At 43.3% G+C, this 16,681-nt stretch overlaps 1 protein-coding gene across 5 annotated transcripts in view; it reads right to left on the reverse strand.

Annotated features, from left to right (window-relative positions):
• Positions 1 to 1,189: 1,189 nt before the first annotated feature.
• The window catches only part of APOD (apolipoprotein D), an 87,832-nt gene continuing 72,340 nt past the window's right edge, over positions 1,190 to 16,681 (reverse strand). For 3 of the 5 annotated variants that reach the window (XM_079922971.1, XM_079922970.1, XM_079922972.1), the window contains exons 2-6: positions 15,539 to 15,713; positions 11,832 to 11,984; positions 7,715 to 7,836; positions 4,350 to 4,438; positions 1,191 to 2,671 (exon numbers count right to left, since the gene is read on the reverse strand). In XM_079922971.1, coding sequence (XP_079779097.1) covers positions 2,436 to 2,671; positions 4,350 to 4,438; positions 7,715 to 7,836; positions 11,832 to 11,984; positions 15,539 to 15,580 — 642 coding nt within the window. In that variant the 5' untranslated portion in view covers positions 15,581 to 15,713 and the 3' untranslated portion in view covers positions 1,191 to 2,435. Of the gene's footprint in view, positions 2,672 to 4,349; positions 4,439 to 7,714; positions 7,837 to 11,831; positions 11,985 to 15,298; positions 15,415 to 15,538; positions 15,714 to 16,681 lie in introns of all 5 variants that reach the window. The other 2 variants (XM_079922974.1, XM_079922973.1) reach the window with 2 other exon arrangements.

Here is a 16,681-nt window from a genome sequence, read left to right on the forward strand (position 1 = left end):
CTCTTAAAGTCAGATTCTGATTAGATTGGCCTAATTTATCTTTTTCATCCAGGTAGGCCACAAAAATCAGAGGTTTCTGTTCAGCCTGTAGATTGGCTGTCATTAGCACTGGTGGACACACCTTGGTCTTATCGGATGTGGCTGGGTAAGCAGAGCACATGTTCCAGACTCTATCTCTGCAGGCAGCAAGGCCACATGCAGGACCCCTCCTCTTCCTCCCCTCCTCCACCTTTTTCCACCCCCCCTACACACACACAGGTGGTAAGTGTGGGCGGGCAGGCACAGCTCCCATGTGGCCTTGTAGTCTTCATAACTATGAATTTTAATGAGTACACCACATTACAACAAGTGTCTGTTCCATAATTCATGATCTCATTCCTCTGTTTTAGTTTTAGTTTAGCTCCTTTTAGTTTGGGGGCTGCTACGAGTAAAAGTATGATGAACATTTTTGTACATATATCTTCCCTTTCATCTGGATAATATAAAATAATCTTTAAATTACATAGATTAAATTATATTCTCTGAGCACTTGCAGGATATAAAACGTAACCTTGTATTTTTTGTTGTTGTTTAAGAAATGTCTGTACCTGCTAGAGATTTATCCTTAGGTAGCTAACAGGCAAAATAATAGGATGTGCTCTTTAGGATTTGCTTCAAAACACTCTATGAAAAAAAATGGGGGTGGGTGGGAGATAGCTGAAGCAAGATTGATGAGATGTTGATGACTGCTGGAGCTGATGATGGGTACATAGGCACAGGGGGATTTACTGCTGTCTCTATTTTGCTGTTTGCTTCCCATTTCCCTTCTCTTGCTCTCCCTTCTGGATTTTTTGTTGTTTTTCCCCACGTTTCCTCTAGATACGTGGTGCCCCCATGCTATCCTCTGAATTCCCCCCGTTTTCTGAGGTTCAATCACCCCTGATACCTACACTGTAAAGGTGCAAAATGTAGCCATGTTCATTGTTTTAGATGCTACCAGACAGCTGTTAAGAGGAACACAATCATAGCTTGTCTTGTACCATGAGTTAAGAGCGAGGTAAGCAGCTTAACACTCTTGGGAAGAACTGTATGTTAGAAGAGGAGCCAGGTACCCTCTGGTGGGGTGGGCAGTGTGATAAAGCACAGATGCAACAGCAGGCCGAGCTTGTGGGAAGAGGCTCTTCTTCAATACCTACCTCTCCATCACCGCCTTTTTGTCTAGTGGTTTTCGGCCTTTAGGAATTTCAAATAGCAAGCTACATTTTGAGGTCATATTTATTTAGTAAAATGAAAATTATACATATTGTCTTGGAAATTTTATAACCTTTAATATAAAGCAGTGAAGCGTCTCAAGTGCTCAAGGAAATATTTTATACTCATGCTGAAAACGCAAAAAGCTAATCAAACGGCTTCATCTTCTATTCATTTCCCAAAACATTAGTGGATTACAAATGTTATGTGACCTAAGAGTAATCGCAGGGTGATGATTCTGAGATTGTTCTGATTTTAATAGTAAAATGTAAAAATCAACAACAACAACAAACTCCTGGTGGTTCCTGACTCCTTGAAGCTGGGACACTCTGAGATGTGACTGTATAACCTTGTGGGTACCTATGCCTGGCAGGGGTTGAGACCTTCTCAGAGCTCCCATGGCTCCCTCCACATGCCTCTGCCTATGGACCCCTCAGCTTGGATTAAAATTGTGTCTTTACTTGTCAATCTCCCTCCCTAGTCTGTGAGCTGCTGTGGGAGGAGACGGAGTCTGTATTTTTCAATGCCTGGAATGCAGTTGGGTCCCAGTAAATATCAGTTGAATAAAAGACCCAAAAATTATTTTCTTAAAAAAATTCCCATAGCTTCACCCTCATAGATTCTCTTCTTCCTTGCACAGACCCAAGATGGTCCCATTCTTCACCTGACTCTGAAGACCTCCTGATAAGAAAGTAAATGCGTCCAGGAAACTGCCTGTCAGAGACTCAAAAACTCCAAATGATTCCCCGCTATGGACTGCCTACTGCAGGATGGGGCCACCTGGATTCAGGTCACCTGGTATGTGCCTTTGCCATCAGCTTTCCCTTTCTAGAAACAACATTGTTACCTTTAAATTGTTCAGTGTTTCTTTTTTTTTTTTTAACATAACTGCTTAAGGATTTCCAAACATAAGCTTAGAATTAAAAACTCCCAATAATTAGTCCAATTTGTAGTCTACTGTGAGCACAGCAGGTCAGCAGCAAGTTTATTATCAGGCTTGCAAGGTAACAGGATGGTGCATGGCTAAGTGTTTGGGCCAACTTGCCTTGAGTTCCTCTCCACTAGCTTCTGCTGTCACATTTCCCTTCTGGTATTTGTAATAGTTTGCTGTGGTGGTTTGGTTTGTCTTTATGAGGGGTGGTGTAGGGGAAAAGCAAAGCAAAGGAAGGAACATGGAGTGAATGCAGCCTCCCTTTAGAGCCTGGTTATAGGAACTCGGGGCAGTTCACCTGATCTGTGACAGCTATTTTCTCAATGTCAATGTCATTAGAGGTCAGGATATCTTTGAGATAGGTCACTGTTTCTGGAGGGAGATAAGGGTTTCTTCCCAAGATCCAAACATGATCCATGTGAAAAAGCCAGATGATTGTGGTACAGGAGTACACGAGGGCGTAGTTCTCATAGTCGGTGGCCAGGACCCAGTATGGAGCTGATGGCATGACTGAAAACCAGAGAAAGACAGTATTAGGAGGGACCAGGTGAAGAGAAACCTTCACCTCTAGGACCCTGGAAGCCAGGCTCTGGGGTTCTAATTCTTCTACATCAGTGGTTCTTAATTGTGACTTCACGTGGGAATCCTATGGGAACTTTGAAAAACACCAGGCCCGCCTCCCCTCACCCTGACTCCCCAGTTCTGAACTGGAGGCTATTGGTACTTTTGAAAGCTCCCCAGTGATTCCAGTGTGCAGCCAGAGTTCAGAGTCATAATTCTGGATCCCCCCTCTTCCCTGATTGCAGGTTGGTACCTGGAAGTCCATAATACCTGGGAGGTTTGGCTGTACCCCCTGGACCAACAGGCAGCTCTAGTGCGTATGGAACCACCACTTAGCTAAACGGAGTCAAGAATGTAAGGTCAGGGGCCCCAGGCTTTCCAAGTTTGTACCACTTCCTCTAGAACCCACCTACGGAAGGAGGTAGGGGCTAATGTTGGTCTGCTTGTTTTTCTTCTTGTGCGAACTTTGAAAATCCCACCACTCTTAAGAATACGGTAAATCAGGTGGTCACAGGTTATGATTCACTGATTGACATCTGTATAGTGTTGAAAGCTCAACATTGAAATGGTCCTTAAGAGAGAAGGAGGATTTACTTTCCCCATCTGAATCCAGAAACTTCCTCTGTGAACGTGACCTCCACAGCCAAGCTCCATTTTGTCAGCTCCACCTTAGGCCTGCGGTCCTACCCTCTCCCTTTTTTTGTGAGTCTGAGCTTTAGCTTACTCACAAGGAATACACCCAAGCCAGATTAGTTCCCTATAAACTTCATCTGACATGAAAACTGGACGAATGCCTTTTGCTGACACAGGTGGTTAATGGTCACGAGACCCCTGGGGTGAGAGTGCAGGGAGGAAAACCCCTCAGTTCCTGTCAATGTGGACATACTTCTCTTTAGTAGTCATTCTGTTTTTAGCTTTGGCTCCTTTAAGTGCCCCTGTACCCCTTTTGGCAGAATGCAGTGCAGCTGTGAATGCCTCTGAGGGTCGTCCACCTGATTCTACCCACAAGAGTTCTTTATGGAGTTGTCTGCTTTGTTTCCAGTCTCAAAGTTCCTTTTCAGTTCAGAGGATATTATTCAGTAACTCCACTTCCAAACACCAAGGAAAACTCACTGCCCAGCTTGTTAAAGTTAAGGGGAAGGTGGACCCAAATGAAACTCCAACAATTTGGCTAGAAAATGGCAGACAGAGCCAGGACTCCAACTTACCTTCACTCTTATCATCGCTTACCTCCAAGATTTCTCACATGTTAGTTGTTCTGCTAATAACTACTAATTTTTCAGTTATTAGTTTCCTCTGGGAAACAAGACTGGCTTGGGTCTCCTACGGCTCATGCCCAGTGGCCTCCAATCTGTGCTTCCTCTATTGACACACTTACTGTAGTTTTATAGTAAACCACACTGACATGTAAGCTTCTCAGGGACGAGGGCCAGCTCTGTCTTGCTCATCTTTGCATCTCCAGGGCCTAGCCCAGCGCATGGCAGGTAGGAGGTGCTCAACGAATAATTATGCATTGAATCAATATGGGTGACACTCAGATGTGATGGGAGTGCTCGGACCCAGGGCTCTAGTCTTCCGTTTGCATATCTCCTGTCCCTGACACCTCCTGCGAGAAGTGTATACTTACACCAGAAAAACTTAACTGCCAACTTGGCGGGCTCCGTGATGTTCTCCTGGGTGGCTTCGCCTTCAATTTGATTCACAGTTCCATCAGCTCTGCAATGAGTTAAAAACAAAAACCAAAAAACCTGAACTCATGAAAAGCCCCAAATCAAGGAAAAGCAAGATTTGTGACACCAACAATCATGGTGGCCAACACTGCAATTTCTGGGTAGGAGGTTCTTGAAAACAGGTTGGGTCCTAATTCCCTAATCCCTCCCCTTTGCTTTCTTGCTGTCTCTGAGACAGAGCAGAGGAAGACAGCTTTTGGGTGATAAGAATCAACAATTGCAATGCCCCAGGACTGGATAACATGTGAGGCCCTGGTATTTCAACACTGTTTTTTGGAGTGTATGTAGTAGCCTGCAAGGCCATTTGCTGCTCCTGGGCTCCAAACCAAGAGGGAGGAAAAGGGAAGGGAAAAACAAGCAAATAAAACAACCCAACACAGAACAAAGATTCGCTTCTTTAAAAATGAGAAAGGAAAAAATAAGGACTGACTGGATTACTGAAAATCATGTAAAACGTGGAATCTGGAGATCTGCCAAGTTTCCCCCTCTTTGGGCCTCAGTGATATCACGTGGCATCATTTGTCCCATAAAGGGGTTCATATGCCTGGGTTCATAGCTCTGAGGCCCCATCCAGTTCAGCAAGCTTCTGATCGAGTGTGGGAGATTCTGACGTAGGCCAGGTCAAAGCAGGCAGTGAGGAAACATTTACCTCACTTCAGGGATTCTACCAGGCATCCAGATCTCAGAGACATTAGGTGTGAAGAAATGTGCATCTTACAATTAATGCCACCTTACAGTTGTTAGTGTCATTTCTTTTTTAGTGGTATATAAAATGGGGGTGTCTTAAAAGCGATGGTCTTTTTGCTTGGATGGATGAAATACTTTCACTCTTTTGAAGGGAGCTGGCCCCATTTCTGGATAACTTCCAATGACCCTGGATCTAGGGAAAGACCTAGGGACTGAGGCCGTGAAGGAGGGTGCTCTTCCTAGCAGGCCAACAGAGGAGTTTCCTGTTCATCAGTTCTCAGAGGGGCAGACAAACTAAAATTGGAGCAATGGCATGTGTTAGAAAGTCAGTAGGCTATGGTTAGTGGGGATGGATATCCTAGAAACCAGACAATAAGCAGCAGGTAAGGGGGTTGGGGGTGGGAAATGTTCTCTGATGCTCCTGGATTGCATAGTCTGTTTATCACTGAGTAGGGCTGGAGACCGTGCCCTGCTCTCACCTGGGAGTCAACCTGTAAGACGGAAGACGGTCCATTTCTATCTGCATGCAGTTGCTTAGCAACAAACCAGTCTCTTCCCAACAGACTTTCCCCCTTTTCACCGTCATTTATGTTTTGCTCCAGGACAGTTTTCAAAATACCAGTCTCTGATCATAAACTCACAATTTGTTCATAGGAAAAATGCATTTGTATTTTCAAGGGTAGCAACATATTAGCAATAATAGGTAATATTAAATGATTACCACATGCTAAACACTGTTCTAAGTGCTTTACACCTGTTACCCTATTTAATGTTCACACAGCCTTATGGACGGACGTACTATGATTATTGTCAATTTACAGAGGAGGAAACTGAGGCCTAGAAAATTACCATAACTAACCTAAGATCACATCATTAGTAAATGGTAGAACCAGGATTTGAAACTGGGCACCTAACCCCTTCAGCTCCCAGCCCTGAGCCAGTTGCTTTGGCCCCAGCATTCTGACACTGGCTAAGGGTATTTTGCTCAGGCTCCCTGCCGTGCCCCCTGCTTGTTCTGCAGAATCTATATCATTTTCCTGACTAACAAACCTTTCTCCATATGCCTTTGCTCTTAAGTAGAAGTGACCCTAGAGGCAGAGTGACCTAATACTCTGGGTACAGTTAAAGAGGATTCCTGGCCAACTCAGAAGGAGAGCTGGGGGCATCTGATGGGTTTTGGGATCTGTGTCATTGACTCTTGACCTTAGAATGGGACAAAATATTTCAAATAAAGTCATTGTTACTTTGGGACCTATAAAATTCCTGTGAGACCTTCTGGGGCTCTGCATCTCAATTCCTGTAGCCCTTACTGGGCTCTGAAATGAGTGGGATTTTTCTTTAGAGTTGCTCAAGATTCTTACTTTATTTCTTTGGTTTATGCGGGGTCAGAGAGTCAGCCCACTGTACTGTGGCTCACAGGAAGCTTAATGGGTAATAGGATGACCATGCAAAGCCTCTCTGAGCCCGAGTAACTTCCAGGCTGGGTGGTAGTTGTTTTCTTGCAGTTGAACACAGTTCTTAGACAACTTAGGAAACAGGAATGACAACCATCCATGCCCCGCCTCTTTCATATATCTTCTGGTCTCTTCCCCATTTCACTTCTCCCTGGTGTTGAATCTCAACTTCATCACTTATAAGCTGTGTGACCCTTGGGCAAATTACTTTACCTCTCTGTACCTCATTTTCCTCATCCATAAAAAGAGGGTTAATAATAGTACCAACCTCAGGTTGCTACGGGGATTAAATGAATATCTATGCTCATTTACGTGTACATACATAAATAGATGTATATGTACACACATGTATATATACATACACATACAGAACAGTGCCTTGCATATAGGAAATGCTTAATTAATATTAGTTACCATTGTTTATTGTTACTCTTATCTTTGTTGATGGCAGGTAGGTAGGAGTTCTTCCTAGGTTTCTTTTTAAGTTTATATTTGCTTTCTAAAGTATGAATTTTGGGATCAAATATCAGTCTGTTAGAAGTAATAGAAAAATATCTTTCTGGAGGTTCTCCTGTTCACACAACCTAGAGTGTGACTATGTATCTGATTCTTGCTTAATAAGAAAAGGAGTTTTCTAAGAGTTAAAGCCGTCTGGAGATGGGATAAATTGTCATGGAAGATGTTGAGCTCCCAGTTTCTGGAAGGATTCAAGCTATGCTGGATGCCCTCAATCAGCAGACGATATAGAAAGTGCTTCTCTCTTGGTTTGGAGGTCAGACAAGAGGGTCCTTTGCCGTCCTTTGCTACCAGAGGGTCTGTTTTGCAATGAGAGCAGGAACCTTGCAGTTTGTGTTACCATTGAGTCCCTAGGACCTCTCACAGGGTGTGGGACACAATAAGGTGCTCAGCAAGTGGTCATGGAAATGAATGAGTGACTTCTAGTCCCTACCATCCTGCCTGCCAAAAGCTTTCCTCTCAGGACCTGTCCTGAGCAGGCAGCCTAGACCCAGCAATGTCTGCATCCTCCCCACACTAGACGGCAAGGACACCAGTCACCCCAGGACAGTCTCTGCAGGGCTCCCTCCCGGACGTGCGTTGCCTTTGAAAGCACAGCCTCTCACCTCAGCTCCTTGTTTATCACTTTGATGTTTCCGTTTTCCATTAGCGAGTAGTTGGCTTGGATGCAACTTCCCTTCTCAAAGCTCACTGGGATCTTCTCAATTTCATACCATCTTCCAAGATACTGCAGAGACAACGACAAGCACAGCAAACCCTGTGGCTCTCTGGGGACCTGCAAACTCTTCCCCATTGTTGTCTTTCAGAGCAGAGCCCTTTCCTGGGGTAACCAGGCAAAATGGGCTGCATTGTTCCCAGCAGCCACTGAGCAAGATATTGACTCAAATGGTAATAAGTGAATCGGATGTGTGGGCATTGGTTGAATGCCACAGTCCATTCCTAAAGTGCTTTTTATTTAGCTATGCTTTCAGTGTCCCCTTCAGTCAAAACCTATCTGAAATTCTAAACTCCGTAAAAGGAAGGGGTTGGTTTAGATGATGTAAGGTGCCAGCTCAAATATTTTATGATTCTCCAAGACGTCTTTGAATTGTGTGCAAAGTCAGATGTGTTTACTGTGGGGAGCTGGGTCTCCAGAGTTGGTTAAATTCTCCTCATATAACCCCACACAGGGAGTTGGTCACAAAGGCTTTTGGAAGGTGGTCAAGATTTAGAAGACCTGTATCATTCCTCCCCTGAGGGCTTGCTCTCTGTCCATAATTTTGGTGCACAGAGTCATCTTTAAAGGGAGTGAGCAACTGCACCGGTGAGGGTGAGGGGAGAGAGGCACACTCCTGCCTCCATACATTGCTGGGCATAGAGACTGCTCTAATCTACAGCCTTCATGAGGGCAACTTGGCAATATCTAGCAAAACTAAAACTACATATACTCTGGCCCAACAATTTCACCTCTGAGAAGGTATCTTCCTGAAATTAAGAAACGATGTATGCATAAGGTTATTCATTGCAATCCTATTTGTAATAATAAAAGACAGGAAATGGCCTAAGTGAGCATTAGTAGGGAACTGGGTAAATAAATGATGGTACATCCATACAATGCAATGTTATACACCCTCTTTTAAAAGAGCTATATGTAATTATCTCCAAGATACATTTAATGGAAAAAGAGCCAGGTGCAAAATAGTGTATATATTCAACTAACTTTTATGTAAAAATGGGGGAAAAGGTTATTATATCAGTTCTCTATTGCTGCTGTAACAAATTAACACAAATTTAAAACACCACAAATTTATGGTCTCATAGTTTTGTACATCAGAAGTCTGACACGGGTCTCACTGGGTTAAAATCAAAGTGCTGGCAGTGCTACATTCCTTTCCAGAGGCTCTAGCGGAGAATCTGTCTTCTTGCCCTTTCCAGGTTCTAGAGGCCGTTTGCATTCCTTGGTTTGTGAATCCCTTCTTCCATGTTCAGAGGCAGCAAAAGCAGGTCAAATCCCTCTCACACTGCATCTCTTTCACTCTTCTTCCATCATCACATCTCTCTGACCACAGCTGGGTAAGGTTCTTTGCTTCTAATGATTAGATTGGACCCACCTGATAATGCAGTATACTCTTGCCATCTCAAGCTCCATTACTTTAATCACATCTTCAAAATCCCCTTTTCCATGTAAAGAAACAATTTGCAGATTCTGGGGAATATGGCATGGACATCATTCTTCCTACTGCAGTTATGTATGTGCTTTTTTATATATGTACATATTATCTCCCAAAAGATACACCATAAGCTGTTTTTACTGGTTGCTACTGGGGAGGAAAACAGGCTGGGATATAGGGGTGGAAAGGATGTATGTCCTTTTGCATCTTTAGAATTTTGAACCATGTGAATATATTTACCTAGTCAAAATATTGACTGAAATTATTTCAGAAATTTAAAAATGTATTACTCAACAAAACAAAATCAAGGAGATGCAGTCACCTTCAAAAAAGTCAGAATTTGAAATGAGAGCATACTGCAAATAGGTAGCAGTATTGCTTCGGTCACCTGGCTCTCTGCTAAAATATCTACCCACATTTAGGGCATAAATTTTCCACTCATTTGTTAAAGGACATCTTTCAATTAAAGTCACTGAACTTAACAGGCATTTAAAGCACTGAAGAATAAGTTTAAATGTCAGCTGGTTTCATAGGCATTCTCAGAAAATCTCCATTATATACAATGCATTTAAAATAGTTCTATTATTGTTAAGGTGACTTTAATGCTCCATAATTAAAAACGAGGACACACGATTTTCCAGAAAGGAAGAAACTCAGAGGTGGAAGATTGCTTTTCATGTCATGTTCCCTCATGATCTCATAATATTTTTGTGAAAGTCTTTTTGTCTTTGGGGGTCTCCGTTTCTCTATCTCTATGAGGAGAATGCAATGTTTAAAGATAATTATGAAAAGGAAGAAGTAAAACTATCTCCATTTCCAGATGACAGGGTTTTATATATAGAAAATCCTAAGGAATACACACACATACACACACAACAAATGAATTATTAGAACTAACAAATGAATTCAGCAAGGTTAAAGATACAAGAATTAATATATAGAAATAAAATGTATTTCTATACTTACAATGACCAATCTGCAAATTAATTTAAGAAAATTCCATTTATAGTAGCATCAAAAGAATCAAATTCTTATGAAAAAATGTAACCAAAGAAGCATAAAACATACTCTGAAAACTACAAAACATTGTTGAAATAAATTAAAGGAGACCTAAGTAAATGGAAAGACATCCTATGTTCATAGATAGGAAGACTTAAAATTGTTAAGATGGTAATACTCTCCAAATGGACCAACAGATTTAATACAGTCTCTATCAAAATTCCAACTTGCTTCTTTGCAGAAATTGACAAAATGAGCCTAAAATTGTTTTTGGCTCATACGGAAATACAAATGGCCCAGAATAGCCAGAAGAACAAAGTTGAAGAACTCATATATTCTGACATCAAAACTTACTACAAAGCTACAGTAATCAAGACTATACTGTGCTGGTATAAGGATAGATATATAGATCAATAGAATAGAATTGAGGGTCCAAAAATCAATTCTTACACCTATGGTCAATTGATTTTCAACAAGGGTGTCAAGACTATTCAATGGTGAAGAATAGTCTTCTTAACAAACCGTCCTGGAACAACTGGATATCCTCATGCCAAAGAAAGAAGTTTGACTCCTATATCACATGATATATAAAATTTAACTTAAAATGAATCAAAGACTTAAATGTAAGAACTACAACTGTAAATCACTTAGAAGAAAATATAGGAGTAAATCTTTATAACCTTAGACTAGGCAAATTTTTTTAGATAGGTCACCAAAAAGCACAAGCAACAAAAGAAAAAATAGATAAATTGGACATCATTAATATTAAAAAGTTTTGTGCTCAAAAGACACATCAATAAGGTGAAAAGACAATCCTTACCATAAATGGGGAGTTGATTCTATCAATATCTTTTTAGTGCAGGTAACAAGAAAGCCCCTTGGGGGAGTGCTGTCCTCTCCTGGGCTCTGTTTGCGTAACCTGTGGGGGTCCTGCACTCCTGGCTAGTTTCGAATCCTACTCTGCATTTACCGGCTGTGTTAACTGAGTGGGTTGCAAGCTCTCTGACGTTCAGCTTCTTCAGCTGCAGAGTGAGGATAATACTTCTGCAGCAGCTGCTGTCAATGCCCTGTCCCATGTCCTTTCAGCCCACCTCTGGGCTCACCTCCATCACAGCGGGCTTCCCATACACACTGCCAGCTTCCCACCTGGAGCCCCTGGGTCTCCTTCTCTGCCACTGGCTTGGCCAGTGCCATGGGAGCTCCCACTGCCCACCTACATCTGTCCGTGGGACAACCTGAGGCACATTCTACATATTTCCTCAGAGGATCCCCAGCAGGATTGAACCCCATTGTTCACAGAGTAACCTGCTCATGAACTCACGCTTTACTGCTTTCCTGCCTTCTCTGTCTGTTTCCCCACATGCCCACTCAGGCTTCCTGGGATCATCTTCTAAAACATCTCTGCTCCCCAGTTCTTGTCTCAGGGTCTGCTTTGGGGGAGCTCCCAGTAAGATAAGTACCTACCCCAAGGCTTGCTGTGGCCATTAAAGCAGAAAAATAAAAACGAACTTGGTAGGATGCTTATGCAAACAGGAGACAGCAAAACAAGCGGGAGGTTAGCCTTTTACCGCACCTTATTCACGTCAAAGTTCTCCTGCACTGGAGGATTTGGGCATTTCCCGAGATGGAAAGCTTGTCCCTCAGCTGCTCCTAAGAGTCCAGCCAGGGCAGGAAGCAGCAGCAGCAGAGCTGGGACCATCTTGGAGCTGGGTGGCTGGAGGTGGACCTGGAGTGGGGAGAACAAAGCAGCTGGAGGCACTCGGAGTCTCCTGAGGGGACAGAGTCCCCAGAGGAAAAGTTCTGGGCTGGCAGGTCCCTCCGTGCGCAGCCTCCCACTCAGCCCATCTGAGCCCCTCATCCCCCAGGGCCACCTCAGTCATCAGTGTCACTGTGAGGCCCTCCACCCCTGTGAGTCTCTCTAGAAGCTTTTGTGCCACCATTAGAACACATTCTGCCTGGTATTAGAGTTTGTTGCATTTATTTTTCCAGCTCCCCCTGACCCTACACACCTAATTATGCATTTTTCAAGGACGGGCATCGTTTTTGATTCTCCCTGGACTCACCCACAGAACCTCGCAGTGCCAGGTGCAGTAGGTACTCATTGTATGAACAGAAACAATGTGTGTGTGTTGGGGATGGGTAGGCAAAGGGGTAGAGTGAAGCCATCAAGTGAACCATGAGAGAAAAAACCAAAAACAAACCATTCACTACATTTAGTGCCCTGTGAGATTCATCAAAGAAATGCCTCCCTGACTCCACTTCCCCACCCTGCCCCCATCTGCTTGGCTGTTTACCAACCCAAGAGTAGGCCTGGGAACTTTTTTTTTTTTTTTTTTGGTGGTACGCGGGCCTCTCACTGCTGTGGCCTCTCCCGTTGTGGAGCACAGGCTCCAGATGCGCAGGCTCAGCGGCTCCGCGGCATGTGGGATCTTCCCGGACCGGGGCACGAACCCGTGTCCCCTGCATCGGCAGGCGGACTCTCAACCACTGAGCCACCAGGGAAGCCCTAGACCTGGGAACTTTAACAGGGAGCAGCGTGCTGGGGACTCCAGGGTCACCCTGACTGGATTTGAATTCTGGCTCTGCACATACTAAGTATAATAGTGTCCAATGGATGCTTTAGTTTCCTTGGCTATTAAGTGGGAATAATAATCATACCAACCTCATGAAGTTTCATGAGAATTAAATGAGAAAATATAAGGAGAGCATTTAGAGCAGTGTCTGACAGAGAAAATGCTCAATAAATGCTAGTTATTATTATGAAAAGCAGAAGCAAAATATTGTGTTTCCTGAATTTCTTTTTCTTTCTTCCTCCCTCCCTCCCTCCCTCCCTTCCTCCCTTCCTTCCTTCCTTCCTTCCTTTGACATGCTGTTGAGGGTATTTTTCATAGATGCTGTACATTTAACCAGAGAAGGACCAGTAGCTGACTTGTAATTGGGCAAAGAGCATTTGAGCCCAGCACCCTTGGGCTTGGAAGCTTCTTTGAGGAGGGGCAGTGGGCTGGGGTGAGGGCTGCAGCGCTGTTCACAGGGTAGGAGCCTGGGCTGCTCCCTGCTTCTTTCACTGACTTGCTCTCAGTCTGTTCTCCTCCTTGCGACTCCTTGCCTGTAGCTGCACGGGAGCTATTTCCAATGCTTTGCTTTGCCTTTCTGCCTGTGCTGAAGAGTTCTGAATCAATGCAAGCAAGATGTTCTCAGATCTGAATATTTAAAAGGATGTGTCATAACAGGAATAATTATAACCACTTTCTTATGAATCTCTAAACCTCCAAATAACCTTTAATAATCAATAGCTTTTCTTCTGGAAGTTTTGTTGCCCGTTTTTCAAAAGAACAGTTACCTAATGAGTAAAAGCTGATGTGAGGTTGGGGGGAGGAAGGGTGGTCCCTGAGTCCCTGCCTTGAGCACGTCTGCTGTGGGGCCCTTTCCTTAGTCTCTGAGGCTCCACTTCCTGTCAGCCCCTACCACCAGGTAAACAACACTTGTCTTTTAACCTTTTGGGGGATGATGGATGCCAAAATGCAGCCTAAATCCACAAAAATTTGCATTTCTTTCCAAGAGGTTCTTGGAACCACTGAAGTTCTGCTTTGGGCCCCTAGTAGGCTCCAAGCTCAGTGCCTTGCCCAGGAATTCTAAGCCCAGAGGATGGCCACACATTCTACAGGCACCCCCTCCCCCAAACAGGACAGGACCTTAGAGGTCATTTATCCAACCCCACCCCTCAGGCGTACAGATGGGAAAGTTGAGGCCCAGAAGGGGCAGAGCGCTGGGACTCGGGCCCCATCTCCACTTCTCCATTCTGTCCCACCCCTGAGCCATGCTTCCGTCTGTGCTCACCTTCGGTGGCTTCAATAAACACCCACCTCTGTACCTGATAAATCTCATGGCACCACGTGACAGTCCCACCAAAAGTCAGTTCGCCGTCTTACTCTGACAAATATCTTGTTACAGAATGTTCTATTGTGGGCTGAAACATATTCTTTAGCTCTGTAGGAGGATTTCAGAGCAAAACTAATTCCCCTTGCCTGCTACCCTTCCAAAGATGCCTCTTTATTGCAGTACTTTCATTCCTATGATGAAAACTTTTTGTGAGAGGAAGAGTCGATAACATCCATCATTTTTTTGCAGTACCCCTTGCATTCTCCTTCACCCAGTGCTTATTGAGCACCTTCTGAGGGTAAATCATGTTATTAACATATATCTATGAACTTGGGTATGCACGACTTATTTTTGCATTGTCTCCTAATACTAATGGGAAGACTGTCCTAACGAGGAGAGTTTAAATACTTAAAAAAAAGATATAATTTAAATATTATTTTAACTAAATATTAAATAATTAAAAAATAATTCTACTAAGGTTATGGTGCATCCACACGGGGCCAGAATTGACTCGTGGACCACTGCTCACACTCACTGAGCTTCTCCAGGGAGGAGCCCTGGCTTCAGTATTTTATATGTGCATTGAATCTTCACAACACTCTAACTGGAAGTGTCCTGTGCTGACAATTCTCTGTGTACCCAGTGAGGTTACTTCCTGACAAGCGGTGAAGCCAGAACTTAGGTCAGGTTTCCTAAGAGTCTACACACCTGCATGTTAGCCTGGACCTGGTGCCTGGTCTCAAGGAGCTGCAGAATATTAAGGACTAGGCTTTTAGATTTCACGTGACCAAAAAAAAAATACATTTCCACAAGTAAATGGGTCTTAAAAACCATTTCGCTATCGAATCTAACAAGAAAACATATCTTCTGAAGAAAACATTTTTGTATTTTCTATTACTTTAATTTAATAATCATTAATTCTATTAATATTAAATGCATTTTCTATTCATAGTGCATTCCAATTCACTTTTCAGTCAATTGTACTGTAATGCACAGTGGATAACAACCCCCTGAGAATTCATCTATCACAGTATTGGTGTATGGAACAATTCCTCATTGTCTCATATAGTATAGAGGGGGGTGCGTAGTGCCAGCAGAAGACTTTGAGGTGAGTCAGCACTGCGTTGGCACCCCAGTTCTGGCATTTGTTGGTGGTCTTACCTTAAGCCTGTTGCTTAGGATATCTGAACTTCAGTTTCCTCGTCTGAAAAATGGCACTAACAGTATCTTCTTTGTAAGGTTGTTTATGGAAAAATGAGACCAAGTCTGCAAAGCAACTGGCCAAAGGCCCTCAGTTTTGTTAGTTACAATTTTTAGCTGAAAAGGGGCAATGAAAACTCAAGACTGTCTCTATTTTAAGCATTATTTATCATAAATGAAAATTAATACCACAGTACATACCTTTTTTATCAAGATGAAAGCAGTTTCCACACGCAAAATCATCCAATTCGAGATGCCTTCTCTTGGTGACTGGCTTCTCCCAAGCTATTTTATAAGCTTCTCAGGTCATTGATGTTTAATTTTAATGCATGCCACACCCCCTCCAATTCAGGAAGGCTGGCCTAAAAGCTTCGCTCTGTATGAAACACAAAGATGGGATGTTATGTTCATCTCCCTCCCCCAGTTTCCTTCACAGCTGCTCCCTGAAGAAGAAACGAGATATTGTTTGTGTGTGTGTGTGAGAGAGAGAGAGAAAGACAAAGTGCATTTCATTCAAAACATCTTTTTTGCTGTGTGGATTTTCTAATTTAACTTTCTCAGTCAGAATGCACTGTTAAGTTCCAGTAAGATGAGTTGCAACATGTGTTCAAACATCTGTTATTTATTTTTCATTTTTGTGTAAATGAAAAAGCAACAGTCGCATTTCCTGAAAATGGAGCCTGAATTCCACCCATGTGGTCCCTGGCCTGGAACATGACGCAGGCAACAGAGAGAAGGTTAGCAAACAGGGTTGGCTTTCTGTGTGATCCTGGGCAAGCCACCCACTTCTCTGAGCTTCAGTCTCCCCACTGTGAAGGACAGACTGTCATTTTTGTCCCCGCCAGAGTTGGGTCTGTAGGGGCTAAAAGCTGAGAACACCAAAGGTGTCTTCTGCAGCTCCTCTCTCTTGAGTCTGGGATGACTCTCCCAGCTACGTATTCTAGGCAGCCCGTTCTGCTTGGGGTGGGAGCGGGGACGCGGAGCAGATTTAAGCCCAGGGGCACTTTTGGTTGGGCCTCGTCTCTCTCTGTGGAATGAACAGCTTTGGAAAGACTCTTAGGCGTTGGATTCTGTGCCTTTGTGATAGGCAGAAGGTTTTTTTAATTTTATTTTATTGAAGTATAGTTGATTTACAATGTTGTGTTAATTTCTGCTGTACAGCAAATTGGCTCAGTTATAAAAATATATATTCTTTTTCATATTCTTTTCCATTATGGTTTATCATGGATATTGAATATAGTTTCCCCTGCTATACAGTAGGACTTTTTTTTTTTTTTTTTTTTTCCGGTACGCGGGCCTCTCACTGTTGTGGCCTCTCCCGTTGCGGAGCACAGGCTCCGGACG

This window comes from Stenella coeruleoalba (genome assembly GCF_951394435.1).
Source record: "Stenella coeruleoalba genome assembly, chromosome: 5".
Classification (NCBI taxonomy): Eukaryota; Metazoa; Chordata; class Mammalia; order Artiodactyla; family Delphinidae; genus Stenella; species Stenella coeruleoalba.